Source organism: Micromys minutus, assembly GCF_963924665.1.
Source record: "Micromys minutus genome assembly, chromosome: 15".
In the NCBI taxonomy this organism is placed as follows: domain Eukaryota; kingdom Metazoa; phylum Chordata; class Mammalia; order Rodentia; family Muridae; genus Micromys; species Micromys minutus.
The window spans coordinates 29,041,104-29,065,292 of record NC_137984.1 but is presented as its reverse complement, the minus strand read 5'-3'; the positions used below and the strand labels follow the sequence as shown (position 1 = coordinate 29,065,292).

The window sequence follows — 24,189 nt, the reverse complement described above, 5'->3', positions numbered from 1 at the left end:
GCCTCCCAGACGATGGCGGCCGGGGAGGCGACCGGGTGAGGCCACCCCAGCGCGGCCAGGCGGGGCCGATCCCCGGCAGCTGGCTTGGCGGCCGCGGAGGGAGGCCCCACGGGGGCGAGAGGCCCCGCGACGTCTGCGCGCCGGCGCGGGGGGGGGGTGGTGGTGGTGGCGGAGTTGCTGGGGTGGGGGGGTGGAAACGCCGGGGGAGGGTGGCAGGGTTGGGGGAGCACGGGGGCAGGTGGCAGCGCTGCGGGAGGAGGGGTGGCAGCGCGGGGGCGTCTGCGCGGCGGGCTCGGCCCGGGGGTCGCGGCGGGGAGCCACCCGCAGGCCACCTCCGGGGCGGGGCCAGGCGGCCAGCTGCGGCCGCCGGGGTGGGGGGGCTGTTGGCCGAGCCTGACCTCGGGCGCGGCCAGCTGCCGGGGTCGCGCACAGTGCAGCCCGCCGCGCCCTGCCCCCCTCCCCCGCTCGCCTAGCCGCGCTGCGGCCCAGCGGCCAGGGCGCCCCCAGGTCTGGCCCGTCACCACACGGCGGCGGGCGTGGCGGGGGCGGCCCCAGACAGCCGGCTCGGCGACTCGAGGAAGGAAGGAGGGCGGCGGGGTGTGGGGGGTGTGTGGGGGTGGGGCTGAGGGAACATCCTGTCTGCGCCGGGCACCGCAGACAGTGCCGTGCGCCAGCCGCCCAGACGGCGCGCCGGGCCAGCAGCGCGGGCACGCGCGGGAGGGGAGGGGGGGAGCGGGAGGCGGGCGCACGCGCGTGCGCGGCTGAGGCGCCGGGCGCGCGCCCCGGCCGTGGCTGGAGACGCGCGCGCAGCCTGAAGCGCGCCGCCCGCGAGGAGCCACAATAGGCCAGACGGCGCGCGCGCCCGAGGGACTGGCTGGCGCGGGGCCGCGCGGCGCCGCTGGCTTCGTTCCCTCCCCTCCCCCGCCCGCCGCCCTCGCTGTCCCCCGGGCGGCCGGAGACGGCGGCGGCGTCTGCGGGAAGCCGTGTCTCCGCAGTGACGTGGGCGGGCCGCGGGCCGGGTGACGTCAGAGGCTGTGTGTAGCGATGTGTGTGGGGTTCGGAGCGGCGCCGGCACAGCGAAGGCGGCGGGCGAGCGACGGCGAGGGCGACGGCGACGGCGGGCACAGGTGCGGCCGCAGGTCGCGAGGGGACGTGAGGGGCGTGCGGCCTCTGGGGGGGGGTCGCCGAGGCGGCGGGGGTGATGGGGAGGCCACAGAGCCCGTGGGGCTGCCCGGGCGCGGAGGGCCTGAGTGGGGCGTCCGGGATGCGTGGGGTCCCGGGCGGGGTCGAGGGCACAGGGCGCGCGGCGGGGGTCCCACGGGTGGACAGGTCTCGCGGATTCTGGGACAGGTCGGCTGGGAAGGGATGGCGGTGCACTTGACCCGAGCCGCCGGGACCCGGGAGACCTGGACACCGGTCATCGCTGCCATCCCCCGGCCGTCTGCGCTCGGCGGGGATGCCTCGGGCTGGCCCCAGCTCTTCCCCGCTTGGCGCCCCAACCTGCCCGCGCCCCTCTGGGTGCCGCGGCTCAGGGTGGGTCAAGGGGGAGAGGCGCAGCCTTGGGGGTACCGAGGTAACCCCAGAGAACTTCCCGCGGACTGGGTGCGTGGGGGGATTTCCACGGCGGCCCCCGCAGTGTGGCGATGTGGGGAGGGCACTTAGGGTGATCCCAGTCACAGAGGTGGGGGTTGGGAGGACTCCTACTTCCTCTGCCCCCTCTCACCTCACCAGACGTCGGGAGTCCCCTGCTTCCCTGTCCTTCGGGTTGATGATGAGTGGGTGTTTCTGCGTGTGCGCAGGGCTGTGGGGGCGCCCCTGGTCTAGGTCATGCCTCCTGCCCTTTTCCTTGGCTCGCCTTGGCTAAGGTGTCCCTGTAGTGGCGAAAGTCACAGTACGGTGACTAGGTGGCTTTTCGTCCGAAATTCTCTGGGTTTGTGTTAACATAAATTGCTGGGAGTTTAGAAGCAAAGGTTTTCATTTATCGGTTTTTATTGGGCTTTCTCCAGGGAGGGAAGTGGATGAATACTCTTTTTCGCCACTCTGCCTCCATTTGCATTCTTTGTGAGGTCTGTCTTCCTTGTGCTTTTTGTCCCGGATTAGTCTTGCTAAAGGATGGAGATTTCCAGGCATGGAGTCTTACAGCTTTTGGCTTCCATTAAGCAAATTCGCTAACCTTTTAAAGGGAAAGTTTTTTTTTTTTTTTTTTTCTTCTTCATTTCAAAAAGATAGTTTATATTGACTAGATGAATTAATCTACTTGTGACGTAGTTACATATGGTAGGTATATTAACATGTATCTTTTTTTGTGGGGGAGAGCAGAAACTACAGTTTTTTCTCCTAATGAGAAAGGATTGCTTTTTAAAATTTAAATGGCATGCATAGTTGAGAAAGCCTCTGGTACTGAGTTTTGGTTATTTGTATTCTAAATTTGTGTACTCTTCCTTGTTTGGAGAGATATTTAATGCTCCTGTTACCCACCGGCTGGACTGCTTCCTATTTAGATGAAGTTCTTTTTAGATAACTGGTGTTAGGTTGGAAGAAACCACCCAAGTGTTACCTTTGGCAAAGTGAACTGAGTTTAAGATTAAGAAACTGGTTTAAACGGACCCTTTGGCCTCTGGAGCTAATTCAAATGTAATTCTCCCCACCCCTTTCTCTTCCAGATCAATTAAAAGAAGAATGAACTGTAATGCTTGAAGATAAACCGGGCAGCTTTTTTATTTAGTATATGTATATTTTTAATTATAAAAGTTGAGGTGGAGTCAGGCTTCTAACTGGTGTGGAGATTTAGACAAGTCTTCAATTTGTCAGCACAAAGCAGCAGACCACCATTTTCAGTGAAGATACCTGCCTCTTTTTTGGTGTTCTTGGCAAAAATTAAATCCATTGCATCATTGTAACTCATGTTTGGGTGTAGTTTCAGGATACAGTCATGGCATAAACTTTCCACATGCTTTGCTTAAAAAACAAAACAAACAAAACCAACCAAATTCAACTGTTACACCAAACTTTGGACTTCTTGAATGAGGAATTAGCTTTATTTTAATACAAGTATCTGAAGTACTCAAGAAAACAAGAATTTTCTAAGAAGTGTGCTTAAGATTATATTTGCTATTAGAAGCAAACTGAGAAGTTTTGTGGTGTTCTCAATTATATCCTAAGGTCCAGCTAAACCAAAACAGAGTTGTACAATCTATTGAGTAAGAAAATTCATCTTTGGAAACTAGACATTTCCAAGTGAGTCATAAGTATTTGTATACACTACCCTTTTCTCTTCAAATTAGGAACTGAGAACAACATGCCAATTGCAGACTTAATCATTTAAAACACCAGTGTGGCCATGGAAAACCTGCAGTCTAATTTCTCCTTAGTTCAGGGTTCCAATAAAAAGCTGAACGGAATGGAGGATGATGGCAGTCCTCCTGTGAAAAAAATGTTGACAGACATTCATGGCAGTGGGAAACCACTGACCAAGGTGAAGAAGGAGCATTCGGATGACTATGGAGACACATCAGCGGAGCCTGATGGTGGGCATGCTAAGCGAAACTGTACTTCTCTGCCTGAAACGTTAAATTTAAACCCCAGTCTGAAGCACACACTGGCACAATTCCATTTAAGCAGTCAGAGCTCTTTGGGTGGACCAGCAGCATTTTCTGCCCGATATTCCCAAGAAAGCATGTCACCGACTGTGTTCCTGCCTCTTCCGTCTCCTCAGGTCCTTCCTGGTCCTCTTCTTATTCCTTCTGATAGCTCCACAGAGCTCACTCAGACTGTTTTGGAAGGGGAGTCTATTTCTTGTTTTCAAGTTGGAGGCGAAAAGAGACTCTGTTTGCCCCAAGTCTTAAATTCTGTTCTCCGAGAATTTTCACTCCAGCAAATAAACACAGTATGTGATGAGCTGTACATTTATTGTTCGAGGTGTACTTCAGACCAACTTCATATCTTAAAGGTCTTAGGGATACTTCCATTCAATGCCCCATCCTGTGGGCTGATCACATTGACTGATGCTCAAAGACTCTGCAATGCTTTACTGCGGCCACGAACTTTTCCTCAAAATGGTAGCATACTTCCTGCTAAAAGCTCTTTGGCCCAGTTGAAGGAAACAGGCAGTGCCTTTGAAGTGGAACACGAATGCCTGGGCAAATGTCAGGGTCTCTTTGCACCTCAGTTTTATGTTCAGCCGGATGCTCCCTGTATCCAGTGTCTGGAGTGCTGTGGGATGTTTGCTCCCCAGACTTTCGTCATGCATTCGCACAGATCCCCTGACAAGAGAACTTGCCATTGGGGCTTTGAGTCAGCCAAGTGGCACTGTTATCTTCATGTGAACCAAAAATACCTAGGGACACCCGAAGAGAAGAAACTGAAGATAATTTTGGAAGAAATGAAGGAGAAGTTTAGCATGAGAAATGGGAAGAGGATCCAATCAAAGGCAAGTTTCTTTTTGTAAGCCGTGACTTTTGGATAGTAATGGTACCCCAGTTCTGGGTCTATATAGCTTTGTCTTAAGCTAATGCTTCAGCTTGCTCATGTAATGGGACAAAAACCCATCGGCTTCATGTTTGTCTGCTTTTAGCCATCATGTTTTCTGCTTAGCTCTTCATCTGAGATCATTCCCATTTTACAGGTAAGAGTGAGCCTCCAGTTGAAACGACTTCTCTAAAATTGCAGGCATTGTGAATTCTTTTGGCCAATCTCTTTCACACATCTGCTTCTTGACTAAATCTGTTGCCTAGGACCCAAGATACTTCTCACTGGCTGTTTCGTTATCTCCATTTGCAAACCGGTCCGGTGGTAGGCTCAAACTTGCTTCTTGAAGCTATGCCTGTGGTTTCTGATGTTTTTCAGGATTGATCAGTATTCAAAGCAAATTAAGACATTTATCTGCGTAAATTGGCATTAGCAAACAAGATTTTGTTAATACAAAAGAAAGGAATGCTTTTGAAAACTTGTGATGCAGAGGCAAAATAAAGGTTATTTCAGTTTAATGAAATAAATAAATACTGCTATGGCAAACTATCCGCAGAGAGGTCTTAAAGCATTCCGCAGTATTACCTGGCAGGCTACAATAATGTCTTCATCCTGATGAAGATTTTGAAAGCCTGGGTGAAAGACAGATGTCTGAAGTATTAAACCTTGATGAGGTTATTTTATATACTTTTCTACTTGATTTAAAATTAATATGTAATATACCTAGGACTATTTAAAATGCATTGGCTATTACTCTCGAGCTGTTTTTCATGTAAGCTTTATGTGATTAATTTTTATAACAAGAAGATTGGCCACATTTTAAGAACTTAGTTTTCCATTGTTTTTCTTCCCTTTGAACACTCTCTGTTTAAGGGAAGAAATTTTATTAAGTAACTCAGGTTGTTCACAGCAGGTAGGCTTAAATTATAATTTAATATTGGGTGTTCTGCGCTTAAGCTTTTGAGGGAACTGAGTGTCTTCAGAGGCTGTAGTTTTCCGCCGAAGCGCAACCTGGAGAGAAGCAGACTTTTCCTTAGATAGCTTGCTGCTTTCCCCAAAGTTATCACTGACATTCCTCGCCTGTGGCTACTAAGATAAGTTCTTCAGGTGCAGTGCGAACTGGTTTTAAAGCAGGATTGACTTGATACCGCTACTTTCCAGTAGAAAACGTGCCTATAGCTAGCTCTCTGCGAGGTGCTCCTGCTTAGAGATAATTCTGCTTCAGCTAATTAGAGCTTTACGTGGCTGACTGTGGCTGCATTCTTTGCCCTGTATTGCCAGGGCTCCTTGCTCTGGTCCTCATTGCTCTTGACAACATTCTTAGAATCACCTGTTCTGTGCTTGGGTGGCACCCATCTGAGAAATATGGCCCAGTTTGGTTTGAAAAGAAAAATTCAGAGAGGGAATTGAAACTGTTTTTCTCTTGGGCTGCAGTAATATAGATGCATTTTTAGTTGATTTTGTGAAGGTATGAGAGACCCCCTTCCCCCACCCCTTCTTTCTTTTGTTTTTCTCAGTTTGTTGGAGGTTTTATGCTGTGTTGTTTCCAATTTTATGTGAAATGAAGGAAGTTAGGGGAATTCAAGAAAATTTCCAGTCAAGCCTTTAGAAGAAAATTGGGGTTTATTTAACACATACTTAGGCAGCTTTAAAAGTGCTGTTGCTGTACATTTTAAGATTTCCTCTAAACATGGAGAGGTAGTTTTCAAGGATCTGTGAGAGAAGTGACTTAGAGGATGTCTTAGAAGTGACTTAGAAGTGTCTCGTGCCCAGTGTGTAACTGGCTTGAGTTGGAGGTAGGTCTTCTGACTTTGAGGCTGGACATCTTCCCTGAAGCAGCAGAAGCTGCATTGGAAGGATAATATTAGTGCTTACTTTAACATAATGGCTCTTAAATTCTTCACTGACTGCACAAAACTGAAGTACTCACAAGGGAAAACAGTCTTGGCTGGAGAAGGTGTTTTTCAGGGCCTTCAGAGAGTCAGAATTTCAGTTGTTGGTTGCCAGACAAACCAAACTGATGAGGAAACTCATTAAAAAAAAATCAAATCAAACTTTTGCTTAACCCAAAGATTGTGCTGCAAAAACCTTCTAAATGAACAAGATTATATTTCCTGTGACCAGTGTAATTTGATATGGTTTGTGTAGTTTAAATACTCGTTTTGGATTCAAATAGAAATCTGAAAAATATAGCCATTTATTGGAAATGTAGCAACTTTTTGCTACTGTTTTTAAAAATAATATATCCATATTTTACATGCATTGGTATTTTGCCTGCATGTGGGTCTGTGAGTGTACTGGATCCTTTGAAACTAGAATTACAGACAGTTGTGAGTTGCCATGTGGGTGCTGGGAATTGAACGCAGGTCCTCTTGAAGGGCTGCCAGTGTTCTTACCAGCTGAGCCATCTCACCTGCCCCTGTGGCAATTTAAAGAACAGAAATTGTATCAGTAATGACCAACAAGCTATTTGTTTGCATAGTTAATGTATTGAATTTGCATAGTTAGCTATGTTTAGTTTCTGAGAGTAAGGGAGGTAAGGGTAAGTGTTCTGAGTGGAGAGCTCAGCTTTTTCTTGGTAGAAACTACAATGTTTTGGACCCTTTCTTAGATCATCAGAAATATTTATGGTGGGTCTGGGAGTGTAGCTCAGTTGGCAGAGAGCTTGCATGGCCTACACAAAGCCCTGGGTTGGATCCCTAGCACTGTGGAAACCATGGGTGGTGGTGTGTATCTGCAGTCCTCTATTTGAGAAATGGAAGTAGGAAGGTCATCCTTGGCTACATGAGAACTTATCTCAAAAAGAAAAAGTACATATAATTTTAGATATGCTTGGGTTGCACAGTACAATGGGTATTCTAGTTTTTTTAGTGTGAATTTTATTTAGAAAATGGTTGTTGTGTTTTAGAATGCCTAATATGCAAAAATATTGTTTTCCTAATTCTTCTTTTCACCTTATCAGGTAGGTATTCAGCCAGATAAGACTCAGACCAACTGAATTTCTGCCTATAGAACAAGGCTAAGCAAGTCCGTCATTGTCAGATAAGCCTGAAGGGTGATGCTTAAGATGATTTTCAAGCATATTAGAAAAGGTCATTTATTCTTAGCTGATAACAGAATTGTAGGTGATCCTTCACTAACTCAGGACTGACAGTTTCTACCTCACTAAGGTGAGAATGCTGTATGTCAGGACAGAGATGGCTCAGCACTGGTTGCTCCTGCTGAGGACTCAGCTTTGGTTCCCAGCACCCACGTGGCAGCTCACAGTCATCTGTAACTCAAGTTCTAAGGGGTCTCAAACCCTCTTCTGGCCTCTGAAGGCAACAAACACATAAATATATTCACATAAAAATACATATAGATCCTTATGCTCTTAAAATATATTAGAATTAAGATTTTTTTTGCATTTATTGATTGATTGATTGATTGATTGATTGACTGATTGATTGATTGTATGTGAGTACACTATGGCTGTCCCCAGACACACCAGAAGAGGACATCAGATCCAGGACCTCTGGAAGAGCAGTCAGTACTCTTAACCGCTGAGCCATCTCTCTAGCCTTCTTTGAAGGCTCAAATCCCACCATATTTTTTAAAAAAAATGCATGTTTTTCCAAATAAGAGAGAAATAAAGCCTTACATTTATTTATTTAGTTGATTTAAAAGAACAAGGTGGCACATGGAGCACTACTGAGGAGAGGGAGACGGGATGCAGTGGTGTTAGTAACAACAGCAAGTGCAAATGATCTGAGCTCCTCCAGTGAATGGCCAGATTACCAGACTGGCTAAAATAGCACTTCTATACTGCGTTGAAGAAAACGTCCAGATACAGCGTCAGCAAGGTTAGAGTTGAAGCACCTCTGTAAGGAGTTATTATTCTTACAATAAAAAAGGTGTGTGTTTGTGTGTATATGTGTATGTGTGCATGTATGTGAGTGTGTGTATGTATGTGTGTATGTACATATGTACACACATACATATGCATCTCAGTGCATGTATACAGACACACACACACACACACACACACATACTGCTCTTGCAAAGGACTCAGGTTTGGTTCTCTGCAGATGTGATTTACAGGTCAGGTTCATAGGACACAGTAGCCCTTTGCCCTTCTGGTACCCATGTGTATATACAAAAAGCCTTAGATTTATACATGTTACATTATACAAGTTAAACACTTGACAGGTATTTCAGTGAAAACACACTTAGGGTATTGAGATTGCTACTTTTTCTACTTGGCTTCAGCTGGCTGGGTTATCTGAAGGAGTCCGAATGGGTGGATTAACTCAGATTGGCCTGTGGTTTGTCTTGGGGCATTTTCTTTATTGCTAATTGATGTAGGAGCCTCCTCCCCACCCCATCCCCCACTCCCCGAGGGCAGCTGTTCCTGGTTTGTAGATACAAGCAAACTAAGCAAAGCGTGAGTCAGCTTTCCTCCATGGTTTCTGCTTCAGTACCTGCCTGAGCTGCTGTCCTGACTTCACTCCCGTGACGGACTGTGACTTGGAAGTAAAAGTCACATAAATCCTTCCTTTCCTCCCTAAGTTGTTTCCGGTCAGGGTTTTGTCACCATGACTGAAAGCAAACTAGAGCACTGCTTAATTGTCTAGGGATGTGGCTCAGTGGCTGGGTGCTTGACTGGTGTGTACAGGCTCTGTACTTTGATCCTGAACACTAGGGAGAAAAAGCAGTACGTTGATTCTTAAAGTTTCTTATGTAAAGTTCATAGTATAACATTTGTGCTGGCTGGTTTTCTGTCAACTTGACACAAGCTGGAGTGATCACAGAGAAAGGAGCCTCAGTTGAGGAAATGCCTCCACGAGATCCAGTTGTAAGGCATTTTCTCAACTAGGGATCAAGGGGGGAGGGCCCAGCCCATTGTGGGAGGTCCCATCCCTGGGCTGGTAGACCTGGTTCTATAAGAAAGCAGGCTGAGCAAGTCAGGGGAAGCAAGACAGTAAGTGACATCCCTCCATGGCCTCTGCATCAGCTCCTGCTTCCTGACCTGCTTGAGTTCCAGTCTTGACTTTAGCTTCTTGGTCATGATGTTTTGTGCAGGAATAGAAACCCTGACTAAAACAAAATTTTATTTTCCTAATTTATTTAATTCCTTAACTGTTACCAGTTCTTCACATTGCAAAGGGATAACTACTACCATCTTGGAATGAAGTTTAAGATAATGATGACATATTTATTATAAGAAGTGTAGCTCTCTCTTTCCACCTGGGCCTTCTGAGGTATGTGGAGAACCTGGTCTTTCAGTGTGAGCAGCAGGCCCTCATGTTACTCCCAGTGATCCAGGGGATCAGCTCTAGACATGTTAATGCAAGTGCTTAGATCATTGTGCCTCAATTTTGCATTAGGTTAGTTAATTCTCAATAAGTGCGCATAAACCTAAACCTGAAAAGCTCTTAAGTAGCTATTTGCAACCTCAGAACACTATTTCATTTCAGTTGTTGACATAATCATTCACAATATGCTGAGCACGCGGAGGAAACCAGATAGCATCTGAGGGATTGGGTTTCTTTTAGTGAAAGTTGTTGGCAGCTATTGGGTAGGAGGTGCTTTGTGTACTTGTGCAGTCATGTCTAGTGTTGCAGATGCTGAAGAGACCCAGAGCCAGGGTACCATTTCCTCCTAGGAGCTATTTCCTAAGCGGTCATGTCTGGGTTACCTATAATAACGTGCATTATACTTTAGTTCTCACATAAGCATTCCATTAAGACTGCTAAACTTCCCAACTGGCATACTGTCTTTGAACAAAAATGATTATTTTTTGTAGCACTTTTAACTGTTGTTTGGTGTGTGTGGGTGTTTTGTCTGAATATGCCTATACGTCACTTGTATGGTGCCTGTAGAGAAATCAACAAGAAGCTGTTCCAGCTCCTAAAACCGGAGTTTCAGATATATATTTCTGGGGTATCATGTGGGTTTGGGAATCAAACCTGTTTCCTCTGGAAGAGACAACAGTTCCCTTAACTATGGAACCATCTTTCAACCCCCTATTTTTAGCATTTAAAAAAATTCTGTTTTTAAAAGATTTTTTGGAGGAGACAATGAGATGAAAATGGGTAAGAACATCAATCCTGATGACCTGAGTTCAACCCTCAGGGTGGTGGAAGAAGAGAACTGTTTCAGGAGCATACTCACTTTCACACACACACACACAGACACACACACACACACACACACACACACACACACACATGCTCAACTTATATGAACACATACTCTCACACTTTAAATGTAAAAAGCATTTTAAAAACTTTCAAAATGTCTTAATTTTAATTTTTGTTGGGAATTTGGAAGATTCACCAGCATGTTAAAACATTGTCTCAGTTTTTTAGATAATTTGTCATTTGTCACTACAAATTAAAGAGCATAATATTAATCTGCTTTTATAATTAAAACAAGCATACCCCTTAGGAACCAAGTTTATTCTTGAGTGTAATTCTAGCACTCACTAGAGCCTCAGTGCAGTTTGGAGTATTTGAATACAAATAACTTGGAGCAGGTGGACATGCTGTTGTATTTAAAGTGGTACCACAGATTCTTTCTAAAAAATGAAGTCAACTTCCCTAAACTATGTCATTGTGAAACTGATTAGGATGTGTCACCCAAACCAATACTTGCTTCTTAGGATATTGGATTACGTAAGGGCTGAGTTCGAGGTACCAGAGTTAAGATGTAGACATGTAGGAAAACTTTAAGATTTTTTTTTTCCCCTAAGGATTATTCATTAAAAATAAACTTATTGTACATTTTGGGACCCTTTATATTTTGTTTTCATGGATATTAATTTGATGTTTAGTAGAAAAGGAACCTTTGGATTGAAATAATGCCTCTGAAACTTTGCTTGTATGTGTGAAACAGTGCCATCTGTTAATTTTGAAGTAGATGATGGAGGGGCAGCCCAGCAGGAGCATCTAAAATAGTAAGACTCAGCCTTTAGTTACTAAGTGATGCTCTTCTCTGCTTGCCAATCGAGGAGACACACTTTGTTTTAATGTTTGAGTACACAAAGGGGTGAATTGTCCCACATCGAGTGTGAGACAAAAGGCAGAAGATCCCATTTTGGTGTCTGATTTGTATTTCTCATCAGGAGCAGGAGCATCAGTGTCGCAGCATTTAATTATGTTCTTTCTCTGAAAACCTAATTTGTATGTTGACACAAATGCGGGCTTAGAAGAGAAAAATCTGGCATGGCTGTCAATGCTTCATTTTGTAATATATGCTTAATTGTTTTTAACATGTAGTTAGGATAATTTGTTAGGAATGTGTTTTATGGCTTACCACAGCAGTTTAGGCAAAACGACCTTGCAGTACTTTATTGCTGTTGGCAGTGTGCATTCCTTAGGCTTTGTATTAATTTGTACGTCTTAGAAAATGCAACCAAGTGGGTTCAGCTTCCCTTGTGCTTCATGGAAATCCAAATGTGAGAGTGTCTTGAGTGTCTTGGTAGCCAGTCACCTTGTACCACTCCCCCTGCCTCTTTTGTACTTGACTGTTCTCTTCACTGTGCTGATGATTGAACCCAGCCACATATGCTAGGTAAATGCTCTGTCTTGGACAGCTGCCACTCCTGGGCCTTCAAAATCACCCAACAAATACTGCATGGCAGGCATGGTGCTAGGTACTGAAAATACAAAACAAGCATGTTCTTGACCTCAGCTTACCATTGAGAGGCCAGATAGCCACCTACTAGGGTTGAATATGGAGCACAGACACTGGCTAGGGACAGTATCAGGTAATTGTTAGAGGGCGTGTTCTAGCTACCTGCGTAACACGGTCCACAGATGCCTGAGGAAACCTCAGCTGCACTGACTAGGTTGTTTTTTTGATGGCTTATTGATGTAGAAGGGCTCACGCCATTGTTGGCATTGTCAGCCATAGGTATTTTGAGCTACCTGTGCTCCTGGGCAGAAGCCAGCAAACTGCCTTACCTTACTCCATGGGTGTCTGCTTCAGTTTGCCTTCCAATGTCCTGTCCTGACTTCCCATTGTGATGGACTGTTTACTGGAAGTGTGACTCACAGAAGCTCTAGAACTACATTGCTTTGGTCATGTTTATCAAAGCAGCAGATGGCAGACTAGAACATGAGGTTTGCTCAGAACCTGTGGTCTGTGACTCTCTTAGTTGACTGATGTAAGAATAAGAAACAACAGAAACTGAGGAGGATGAATGCTTAAAAATAAATAAATGCAGCTACTTCAGATAGGTTTCAGATTTACAGAAATGCTGAAATAAAGGCATAACCAAGCATGGTGGCTGAAGCCTTTAGTCCTAGTACTTGGGAGGCAAAGGCAAAGATCTCTTGAGTTCAAGGCCAGCTTGGTCTACACAATGAGACACTGCCTCAAAGGACATTCTGTGCTTGTATTATAAAGAAAATGACCACGTACGTCAAAGTAGACTTTTGAAATAAGTTTAATGGTTAAAGTTGTCATATTCCAAGTCAAAGTTTTGAAAAATTCTGGCAAGCTATTCTGAAGATTTCAGATTCTAACCTCTATACTAGGAAAGCCTCTCCCCCCCATTTTTAAAAATTGGATATTCTCTGCATTTACATTTCAGATGTTATTCCTTCCCTCAATCCCATCCCTCCTCCTCCTCCCATTGCCTCCATGAGGGTGCTCCCTCTCCCAACTACCCTCTCCCACCTCAGCACATTGGCATTCTCCTGTCCTGGGAAAATGAACCTGCACTGGACCAAAGGCCTCTAGGAAAGTCTTTTTAATGTGTGGTTCAATGTAGTGATTTTAACTTTAAAGTTTGAAATAATTTATTGGGCAATATATCTAGACTTGTTTAAGATAGAACAATTAAAGAGTTTTGTTTTTTAAGTGAGTTTAACCCCCCCCCAACCACTTAATTCAAGATAGCCTTAGATTTCCCTGGGTTATTAGAGCAATTTATTGATGTTTTTCAACATGCCCTCTCATCATCAAATGGAGTTAAGCACCCTTGAATATCACAACTTTAAGGAAATCAGGTTTTTTGGGGAAAAAAAATGCCATTTGTGTCTTTTGAAAATTTTTTTATTTTTCTGTGTTTGAGCATTTTGCTTGCTTGTATAAATGTATGTATACTTATGTGCTTGGTACCCTTGGAGATCAAGAGGAAGTGTGGTTCCCTAGGTTGGAGTTACAGATGGTGATGAGCCTGCATGTGGATGCTGGGAACTGAACCTGCATCCTCTGCAAGAGAAGAGTGCTCTGAAATCAGATCCCTAAAACTAAATATTTAAAGGGAGTTTGAGTGTTTCAAATAAGTCCATATCTTAATAGTTTACAGAATATAGCTTGATGATGTCATCTGGACTCGACTTAAGCACCAGTTACCATAGTAACTCAGTCCTGGGTTAGTCACACAGTTGACACCCTCAGATTGTCTTTTGCTATAGCAGTTTTTATGATTATATTCTGTAATTTTTTTCTCTCAGGTTATCAGTGGTCTATGGACATTTGTCGTTTAGTATTTATTGCTAGAAGTCAGTTCTTTAGTCTGCTGTAGGCCGAGAACCTGTGAACAACTGGTTGTTTTACTTTGTAAGTAAGTGATTGATTTTACCCAGATTCTGAATAATAATACATCAGAATTGTGGTACTTATTTGAACCTTAAGGAATATTTTATCAGCTTTGTGGATTTTTCCCCCCAGAAAAATAGCCTACTCACACAGAAGTCTTCAGTGAATAGCCCATTCTTGTTTTGTTTTTTGAGACAGAATTTCTCTGTGTAGCCCTGGCTGTCCTGGAACTCACTCTGTAGACCAGGGTGGCCTTGAGCTCAGTGAGATCCCCCTGCTTCTGCCTCCCTCCTGCCTCTCCTCTTTTCCCCTGCCCCCTCACTCACTTACTCTCTCACTTTTGATAATCAACTCTTAAACCATTTTAAGCATTCTTGTAGTTAATGCTTACTTAGGGGACCTAGGTTTGATTCCCACCACCCACAAGGTGGCTTAGAACTATCTGTAATTCTAGTTCCAGGGGAATCTTATGCCCCCTTCTAGCTTCCACAGGCACATGATCCACAAGTATACATGCAGGCAAAAACATTTATACATGTAAAATAAAAATAACGATTAATTTATGAAAATACTCTTCTATAGTTTTGTAGTCTTTATATTTCAAATTCCTCATTCAGTAATTCTTAGAAAACATTAGATCTCCCAACAATATAATGACCATGTTTTCATCTTTTACTTTTATAAATATTGGAAAGTATTGTTTACTGGGGGAGCCTGTGGCATGACGAAAAGGTTGAGGTCAGAGTCGGTTCTTCAGCCATGTGGGTTCCAGAGATTGAACTCTGGTTGTCAGGCTTAGCGGCAAGTGTCTAACGTGAGCGGTCTCACTCAACATTGCTTTTCAGTTTTCTTTTTTCAAAACTTTTACTGGCATTAAAGTAACATTTGGGTTGTGAAGTTGTGTTTTTTGTCTTTTTGTTTGTCGGTTGGTTTCAGGCACTGGGCTGCTTGTCTGCTCTCTCCAATGTTTCTTCATTGTTTTCATTGGCAACGAGTCTCCCCATCCCAGCCCCTGGGCCATTCGGAGTTGATTTTACTTTTAATAAGAACTGAATGTCATCCTTCCTTTTGTTTCCTGACCTGAAATATTGGGACATGTAAGCCAGTTTCCCTAACTCTCAGCATTTGGTGACCATCCCTTGTGTGCTGGAGATTGAATTCAGGGCCTTACTTATGTCAGACAAGCACTCTATCTACACTGGGCTGTACCCACATGTCTGCGTTTTCATTATGAGCTTGCTATTCGCCATCTACCTCCTGATTGCAGGTGGGATTGGACCCTCTAGGTGGCAAGAGTTCAGAGACTACCAGGTGTCCTGTTAGGTGATGGTCTTTTAGCCCAGTCTTGAACCCTGTGCACATCCCAGCTCTGCTGTCTGCCCTCATCTGGCACCTTCAGCTCCTTCGATTTTCTGTCAGGGACTCTTGCTCCCTGTTTCCCCTCACGATCAGTGGAGTGACTGCCATTAAGTCGGGGAACAGGACAAAATATAAACCAGGCCAAGACAAAGAAGCTGCTAGAACCATAGATAATTTGTTCTTCTAGTGTTGTTCTAAAATATGAGCAGAGATAATGATCTCTGCTTAATGGAAGGGGCATTTATTAGAATTAATCAGAGTGTGTAAAATTGTCAGTTGTCATACCCCTGTTCCTTTATTTACAGGCACTTTAAAAAAAGCTTTTAATATTCTAGAATGGTATCTAGGTGAAATTTTAGAAAGTGCTGAGGCAGTGGTGTAAAGGGAAGTTGATTGCAGTACCAAGAATAAGAGGCTCTCAGTGCTGTGAATTTTCAGGGTTGTGTTATTGTATTTGAAATTGGTTTCCAAAGTCTTAAATTGTCTCTGGTAAGCCATGCCATTTGAATGTGTGTACTGGAAGTTGTGACCAGATAGTAGCAGTCTTTTAAGGCTCAAGGAATGAGACATAGCACTGTGGGAGAGCTCTTAATAGAAGATGAACCTTAAAAATGGGACTCTGGTTCTGCAGCCTTATCAAGTAGACAAGAGGATTAGCCAAGAGGGGCTGGCTGTGAAGCCCAGTGATTAGAGTGTTTGACTAACATGGGCAAGGCCCTGGATTTAATTCCTGGTTTTTATCCCTTGAACTATATTCAGCAAAGAAAAATCTTTTCCCCTCAATAACGTTTCTTTCTACGTATTCCTACAGACAGATACACCATCAGGGATGGAAGTGCCATCATGGTACCCTGTTATAAAACAGGAAGGTGACCATGTTTCTCAGACACATTCATTTTTACACCCCAGGTGAGTGAGTCTTCATTTGTTTCCTTGTCTAGTGGTGGTTTGCTTGTTTTTCCCTTAGTTGGTTTCTCTTTATTAACAGCTATCTTCCAGGTACAATCTGGGAATTAAGACTTATGTTAACTAATTACCTTAGAAGATTCAGAATTGTTTTAGACAAGAACATCGGGGTTGAATGCACCTTTTGTGTATGTGTGTGTGTATATATAAAATTCTATCTTGGAGTAGAAATTGAGTCAATTTTATTTACCTTCAGGAGTTGAATGTGTTACTTGGCTTTTTGCTTTGTTTTGTTTTTTGTTTGAAACTAGTTCTCATTAGGTAACCCTGGCTGGCCTCCTTATGCAGCCCAGGTTGGCCTCCAACTCACAGAGGTCTCTACCTCTTGAGTGCTAAGATTAAAGGTGTGTACTCCCTGCATAGTAATTTTAAAAACAAATGGTTTTGAAACTTGGAGATTTTATAATAACCACATCCTTCGCAATCAAGAGTTTGTATTTCAATAAAAATTCTAGTTGTCAGTCTGAACCTTAAAATTCACACGCGCACACAGTCATCACATAGTTTCTTAATAACTCTTCTGGGAACTATTAAATCTGTGAGAGATTGTTTCATTTTTAATTAGAATGCCGTGTTGAGATTCAGAGACAGTAGTAACACTGTCTACAAAGAGAAAGTGGGACCTGGTTCTTCTGCCTGCACTCGGGACCCTTTTCCTCCTACTGGGTCGCTGTGTCCACTTGACATGAGGGCTTGTGCCTGGTCACACATAACTTGTCATGTCATGTTCAGTTGTTATCCCTGGGAGTGCTGCCTCCCCCACCTCCTTAGGAAAATAGAGGAGAGGTGGGGGGAGACTGGAAGGAGTGAAGGGAGGGGAAAGTTAGAAAAAAGAAACTGAGATGTGAAAGGAAAGTGTGGGGCAATATAGGATAAGGAGCCATCTCTTCTTGGATGGTTATTTAGATTAAAGATGATAGATCTAGTTATGTTTAATATCTCAAATTTGTTATGTAAGACTTTGTAGATAACTCACTCAATAAGCTCAAAGTTATGTGAACTTTGAGAAAACTCAGTAGCTGTTCTTTTAGTTTTAATTTTATAGAGTTTATTATTGCTACTTCATTCATAATGTTTTATTATGAATAATTTTAATGTTCTGTAGGTTTTGATGCAAGAATTGACTGGTAGCTTGGCAATATTCCAAAAACCTGTTCTCCCTCTGAGGTGTATAAGGTCCCTGGGAGCTCCCTGTTGCCCAGGCTAACTTTGAACTTGAGGCAGTCTTCCTGTTTAAGCATCCTAGGTCTCGGGATTACAAATGTGAGGTATCATACCTGGGGTTTTGTGCTTTTAATTGTCAGATGGTTTTGAGGAAAAAGGAAGAGACTCACTTTTGTTTTCTAAAGTTACTCTCAAAAATAACAAAAATCTTTCAGTTTTGCTGTCCTTGTTCAGACTTTCTAAGAAATCTCTCCACGGTCTATATTCTTTGTGTTTTTATATTGTGTGTTCTAGTAGCTGGGAACGAAGGTCCTAGAACGATGTCACATCTTAAGTCATACTTACTATGATGTAATGTGTGTTTGTTTTTCTTCTCTGTCCCAGCTACTACTTGTACATGTGTGACAAAGTGGTTGCACCGAATGTGTCGCTCACATCTGCTGCGTCCCAGTCTAAAGAGGTCACCAAGGCAGAGACAAGTAAGTCCACCTCCAAACAGTCAGAAAAGCCTCATGATAGTAGTAAGCATCAAAAAAAAAAGTCTTACCCAGACGTCTCACTTGAGGAACAGGAGAAAATGGATTTAAAAACCAGTAGAGAATTATACAGTTGTTTAGGTAAGTATTCAGAAGTTGTATTTTTAAAATCAGCTAGTTAAAAAACACATTTACTCAGTATTTTTAAAGCGTTTTGTATTTAAGGTAATTTCCCCCTGTATAACCACAGCTTTTACTTTAAAACAGTCCTAACTTTGAAGACCCATGGTGGTTTCTTTGTACCTCTGTTGTGAGCTTTCTAGAATGGTAGCAGCCTGGAGGTTGATAAGAGAGCCATAAACAGCTTCAGTGCGCATGACCCGTCACTTGCCTCTTTCCTTCCTCTTCCTGTTGATGGAATCCCGTATCTTAGCTAATTTTTTTCCTGTTAACGGAGATGCTAGTTACATGATGTTAAGTGTTTAACATTGGACTCGTGGTTTAGGAGGTATGGAATGGGACTGCTTACACAGGAAAGCAAGGTTGGGACAGACATGACATCGCTGCAGGTGCTGGCTGTGTGTGAGAAAACCTGTGTGTTTTTTATTCCTTCTAAAATGCCGTAGACCATAGGAGAGGTGTGCATGTAGATATGGCCCTGTCCCATTGCACATTGAAGCTTAGCCTTGCTCAGTGCTGTGTTCTTGAAGTAATTTAGCAGCCCTGCTGTCTCCTGTCTTCATACAGTATGACAGCTTCCTATATTTGAATTATTATTGCTGTGATTCTGTTTCCTCTGAATTGAACTATGATAGTAATAATTCATATATTATTATAACATATTTTCATTCTGTTTGGCTTCTGATTAATTGTTTTTAATGGTTAAAAAGTAACGTTAGGGACTGAAGAGATGGTTCCGTGGTTAAGAGCACTTGTTTTGGGCTGGAGAGATGACTCAGTGGTTAAGAGCACTGTCTGCTCTTCCAGAGGTCCTGAGTTCAAATCCCAGCAACCACATGGTGGCTCACCATCTGTAATGGGATGCCCTCTTCTAGTGTGTCTGCAGACAGCTACAGTGTACTCACATACATTAAATAAAAATAAATCTTAAAAAAAAAAAAAAGAGCACTTGTTGCTCTTTGTGAGGACCTGGGTTTGATTCCTAGCCACCCACATGGTGGCTCACAACTTACGTGTAACTCTAGTTCCAGGGGACCTAATTTCTTCTGACCACTGCTAGTACCACATATATGTACACATGATATACAACATATACACAGGCAAAACAGAAACTAAATCTAAAAAGCTAAGTGAGGTAATTTTATCTACCATAGAACTTCAAAGCGTAAAATCAGTTTGTCTCTAGAGTAACCACCATGTCTTGAAAGCGTCACAACTGTCTAATTCCAGAGCATTGTCATGGCTCCTGGGCAGATCCCTGCGGTCCTCCAGCAGTCACCGCTCTTCCCCTTTAGCTCCTTGCCTTGTGTGGTCTTTATGGACAGGCCTATTCTGGACAGTTTAGATAAGAAGGACAGTGTGTATTTTGAGGTCTGGCTTTACTGGGCATGTTTTCCTCTACTGTGTTTGTAGTAGGAACAATTTCTTTTAAGAACTTAGTGTTTTCCTGTGGCTGTGCATGTTTTGTTTAACCCTTCAGTCAGTAGGTGGTTTGCGTTGTGTTCCCTATGAAGTTATGGCGTTATTATATCCCTTGTATGCAGTGTTTAGTGTGGATGTACATTTTCAGTTCTTGTTAGTATATATGTAGTGGTAGAGCGTGTGGTGCTGTGTAACTGCTAAGGTTTTGAGAGACTTAGGCTGTTCCATAGTAGGTACTCGGCTGTGAATTTCTCAGCAGTCCATGAAGGTTTCAGTGTCTGCACACCTCTGTCAACATGGAGCTGTCTGTTCTGAGTGCGGTCATTGCAGTGGTCTTGAGTGATTTGGATTTATAATTTTCTAACAACTGATAAAGTTGAATATGTTATTATAATTTTCTGGACATTGGATATTTTATTTGAAGAAAAAGCCCAATTCACAACCTTTACTTGTTTTTAAGTTGGGTTGTCTCTCTTTTGTTGAGTTCCAGGAGCTCTCTTTCTGTTTTGATCCTTATTAGGCGTGATTTGCAGTCCGACGGCGCCCTTCCTCCTTCTCTCAGGGAGGGTGCCATTTGCTTGCAGTTCGGTTTGTCTGTTTAGTTTGCTTTCTTACTCACATATTGTACCTACGAACGCATTGGTCCAGGGCCAGAGAGATTTATATTTAATGGCTTTAGCTTTTACAGTTAACTTTTGATCCTGTATTTAGGTCATTTTGAATTAACATTTATTTTAATAGAAGGAGTTTTACTTTTTCTATTTGTTTGGATGTTAGTTTGCTGCCCATTTGTGGAAGAGATTGTTCCTTTCGGATTGAACTATCTTGGCACCATTCTAACAGCAATTGAAAGATTTTGAGACAAGATCCTTGTTGGAAGCCCAGGCTGGTCTTGAGTTTGACCCACATCAGCCTCCTGTGTGCTGGGTCACAGGTGTACATCACCTACTACTCCTGGCTTGGATTCTGAAGTTTTTTGTTAACTTTTTAAGTTGGCATACAAAGCAGAAGGCTTCATTAGTATGTCTTCATACGTACACATCCATATACTCTGCTCTAAAGATAGGTGCTGCTTTACGAGGTTGCATGTTATCCTTGCTCAGGCCATGCATAATTTCGGATCATGCTACTTTAGCTTATGTGCTATTGAAGTGAGCACTTGGACTCCGCATTCTTTTCTGCTTATTTAAATGCCTAGTCTTATGTCCACACCACAGTGTTGATGTGGGATGTATGTTTGTGTACATATGTATGCATACCTTTGTGTGGGGGTGCATGTGTAGGTTAGGGGACAACTTTAGGTATTGCTTGTCACCTCCTACCTTGAGACACAGTCTTTTTGTCATTTGTCTGCTAAGCTTCAGGGATTCAACTGTATCTGCATTTATTTTGCCCTAGGAAGGCTGGGATTACAAATGTGTGCACATAGCATTACGGGTGGTCTGGGGATTCAAACTCAGGTCTTCACTGACGTGGGAGACACGGTCCGCCCCACACTGATTTCTGTAGCTGGTAGGAATGTTTGAAGTTGGGGGTGTGAGCCTCCCCAACTTTATTACTCTTTTTCTAGGTTGTTTTAGATATTGTGAATCTTAGAATGAGCTAGTCAGTTTCTGCAAAAAATAGGAGCTGGGGTTTTGATATGGATTACATTGAGTAACTGCAGTCTTTAGTCTTTATGAGCGTGGAGTGTCATTTCCTGTCTTCATGTGTTGGTTTCTTTTGTAGTTGTTGTCTGGCACTATGTTAATTTTCTTCTCCAAGTATTTTATTGCTTTTGATTGATTTATAAATGGAATTTTAAAAAATGTTACTTATGGATTGTTCCAGTGACTTTTTACCAGTGGTATTAATACTTTTCCCCCTATTTTTATTTTTTCTAAAGATCCATCGATCTCAAATAATTCTACAAGTAAAAAGAAATCTGAGTCTGCTGTTTGCAACTTAGTAAGAGACATAAGCAAGCGTGATTCTGAAGCCTCCTCTCCACTTCTGGTTAGAGATGTCAGTTGTGAAGACGACAAGGGGAAGATCATGGAAGATGTGATAAGAACCTATGTGAGACAGCAGGAGAAGCTCAGCTCAATTCTGCAGAAGAAGCAGCAGCTGCAGATGGTGAGCTGCCCTAAGCGGTCGCCATTGTTCTCTCCTTGTTCTCTGAGACAGGGTTTCTCTGTATACCTCTGGCTGTCCTGGATCTTTGAGTGCTGGGAAATTCAGACTAACACTGCAGATGGCCTCAGCTTTTCTGTTTATACCAAGAAGCAGTTCTTCATAACAGTCGCTTCTCCACAGACATGATAGCACAGCTGAACTTCCGATACCTTGGGACTTATTTTCCTACTCGGATAGAAATAAAGAATTATCCCTTTATGTTACAGGAAGTGGAGATGCTGAGCAGTTCAAAGGCGATGAAGGAGCTCACTGAAGAGCAGCAGAATCTACAGAAAGAGCTTGAGTCTTTGCAAAATGAACATGCTCAGAGGATGGAGGAGTTTTATATCGAACAGAGAGACTTAGAGAAAAAGTTGGAGCAGGTCATGAAGCAGAAATGCACCTGTGACTCAAACTTAGAGAAAGACAAAGAGGCTGAATATGCAGCCCAGGTGAGTGGCAGTGTGTAGCATGGGCCTCAGTGTCAAGGAGTAACTCTTGTCAAGTCAGACTAGGTGCCAGGATGGGAGATTGTTTTAAGCATAGCTTTTGTTCACCAAGGTAGTGTGTTCTCTTTCTCTTTCTTTTCCCTCACCCCCTTTATTCTGTTTTCATTGTGGGGGTGTGTGGAGAAGTTATAGTCGAAATCAGAGATCTGACTGCCTCCCAAGTGCTGGGATTAAATGTGTATACTACCACACCTGGCTCCAATAAGATTGTTTAGACTTTATTATTTTCACTTTTAATTGAGATTCTGTAATTTTGTTACCTAAATTATTAATGTCTAATACTCTGTATATAAAATTTTGCATCCTTTTGGCCTATGGAATGTAGATAGTTAAAGCATCTACTTAACATGCATAGGACCCCAAGTTCAATCTCTAGCACCATGTAAATGAATGAACAAGTTACTAAAATCTGGATTTTCATTATTTTGATGGAGTAAGATGAGCCTTTGTTCCACATTAGCAAACAAACACTATTGCCTGGGGTATTTGGAAGTGGAGGCAGGCATAAGGCTGTGTTACTATCCTCACCAATACGGGGACGATGCGCACATGAGCATGCAGCTGTGGAGTGTCAGAGTGACACCGTGAGCCTTTGAGAGCGCGCTACATGCTTGTTCCTCTTGACGCTCCTAGTCCTCCAGCCCCATCATGTCGGTTGTCACAGGGGTACCTGTTCCAAGATATGCATGCAAACAGTTCGTTTTGTAAAAAGCAAATGACTATTTGTTTCATGACCATGGTAGACTGATTGAATGGGAAAAAGTCAAAGTGATGGAAAACTAATGCAGTCTTTTAAATCACACAGTTGGCAGAACTGAGGCAAAGACTAGACCATGCTGAGGCAGACAGACAAGAACTCCAAGATGAACTCAGACAGGAGCGGGAGGCGAGACAGAAGCTAGAGATGATGATAAAGGAGCTGAAGTTGCAGATTGTGAAATCGTCGAAGACCTCCAAGGAGTAAGAGCCGAAGAAGAGACGCACTTGTATTTGGTTGACGTGTTTGTCGCTTGCTTTGAAAATTGAATTGTAACATCCTATTTGCATGAAGATAGCTAGGCATTCTGTTCATTTATAGGGCAGCAAAAGTGCAGATTATATGTTAATACAAAATTTTCCATTTCCAAATGAATGAAAGTGTATGCTTTTTTGTAACTTTTTCAGTTGGCGTGGTAATAACAACCTATGTGATTTGAACCTGTAGCCAGTCTACCTGTATTTCTAAAAGTTGCATATGTGGTGGGAAGTACCAGTGTCACCTCTGTCTCACATTCTTTTAGGCTCACTTCAGACAGAGGTGATGTTTATGATACACAGCTCCTCTGTATCCTTCCCGTTACAGAATCTCCTGACCTTCTATACACAGCCTGTGTTACTTTGTTCAGGTTGTACAATGAGTTTCTTCTGGTCTCCTCCTAGAGGAGTCTCCTGATGAAATAAAGGATAGTACCACCTCCCCAACATACAGTGTGTGTGTGTGTAGAGGGGTGGAGCACGCTTTGCTGCGCCCTGATGGTGTAATCTGTTCCTATATAACTCATGATCCTCTTGTACAGTTTTTATATGTAGTCTTACAAAGGTCTTATGAAATTTATATAATGGATTTTTTTCTTTTAAATTATAAAATACTAAATATCTTAAAGATTATTTTAGACTTTTGTATGTTTAAATGTTATCTTAAAACTTGCACAAATGGACCATTATGACTCTTTAATCTTAAAATCAGGAATTACAGTCAGATAGGTTACTAATCCACAATTGAAGTATCTGTTACTAGGAATTGTAGATGACAAATGAATTCCATGATTTGGGGAAGGGCAGCCTCTGCACTTTTCTTTGTTTTTGTTTTTTTGCACATAAAGTCTGACTTTTTTTTTTTTGTAACAAAATTATGTGTTTTATTTTCTTTGGCGCATAGAAACATTTACAGATACAGAAACATTAAAGCAGACGTTAGGAGT

The 24,189-nt window shown here is 43.0% G+C and overlaps 1 protein-coding gene across 2 annotated transcripts; it reads left to right on the top strand.

Annotated features, from left to right (window-relative positions):
* The first annotated feature begins 940 nt into the window (after nucleotides 1-940).
* On the top strand, nucleotides 941-24,111 carry SKIL (SKI like proto-oncogene). 2 transcript variants are annotated; one of them, XM_080929648.1, is made up of 7 exons: nucleotides 941-1,127; nucleotides 2,664-4,429; nucleotides 16,169-16,266; nucleotides 17,872-17,966; nucleotides 21,451-21,680; nucleotides 21,947-22,171; nucleotides 23,034-24,111. In XM_080929648.1, the coding sequence occupies exons 2-7, from the start codon at nucleotides 3,341-3,343 to the stop codon at nucleotides 23,190-23,192; spliced, it is 1,896 nt and encodes a 631-aa protein (XP_080785774.1). In that variant the 5' UTR covers nucleotides 941-1,127; nucleotides 2,664-3,340; the 3' UTR covers nucleotides 23,193-24,111. The 2 variants fall into 2 exon arrangements, with proteins under 2 accessions (XP_080785774.1, XP_080785773.1); XM_080929647.1 differs by having other exon boundaries at nucleotides 17,872-18,104.
* The last annotated feature ends 78 nt before the right edge of the window (nucleotides 24,112-24,189 follow it).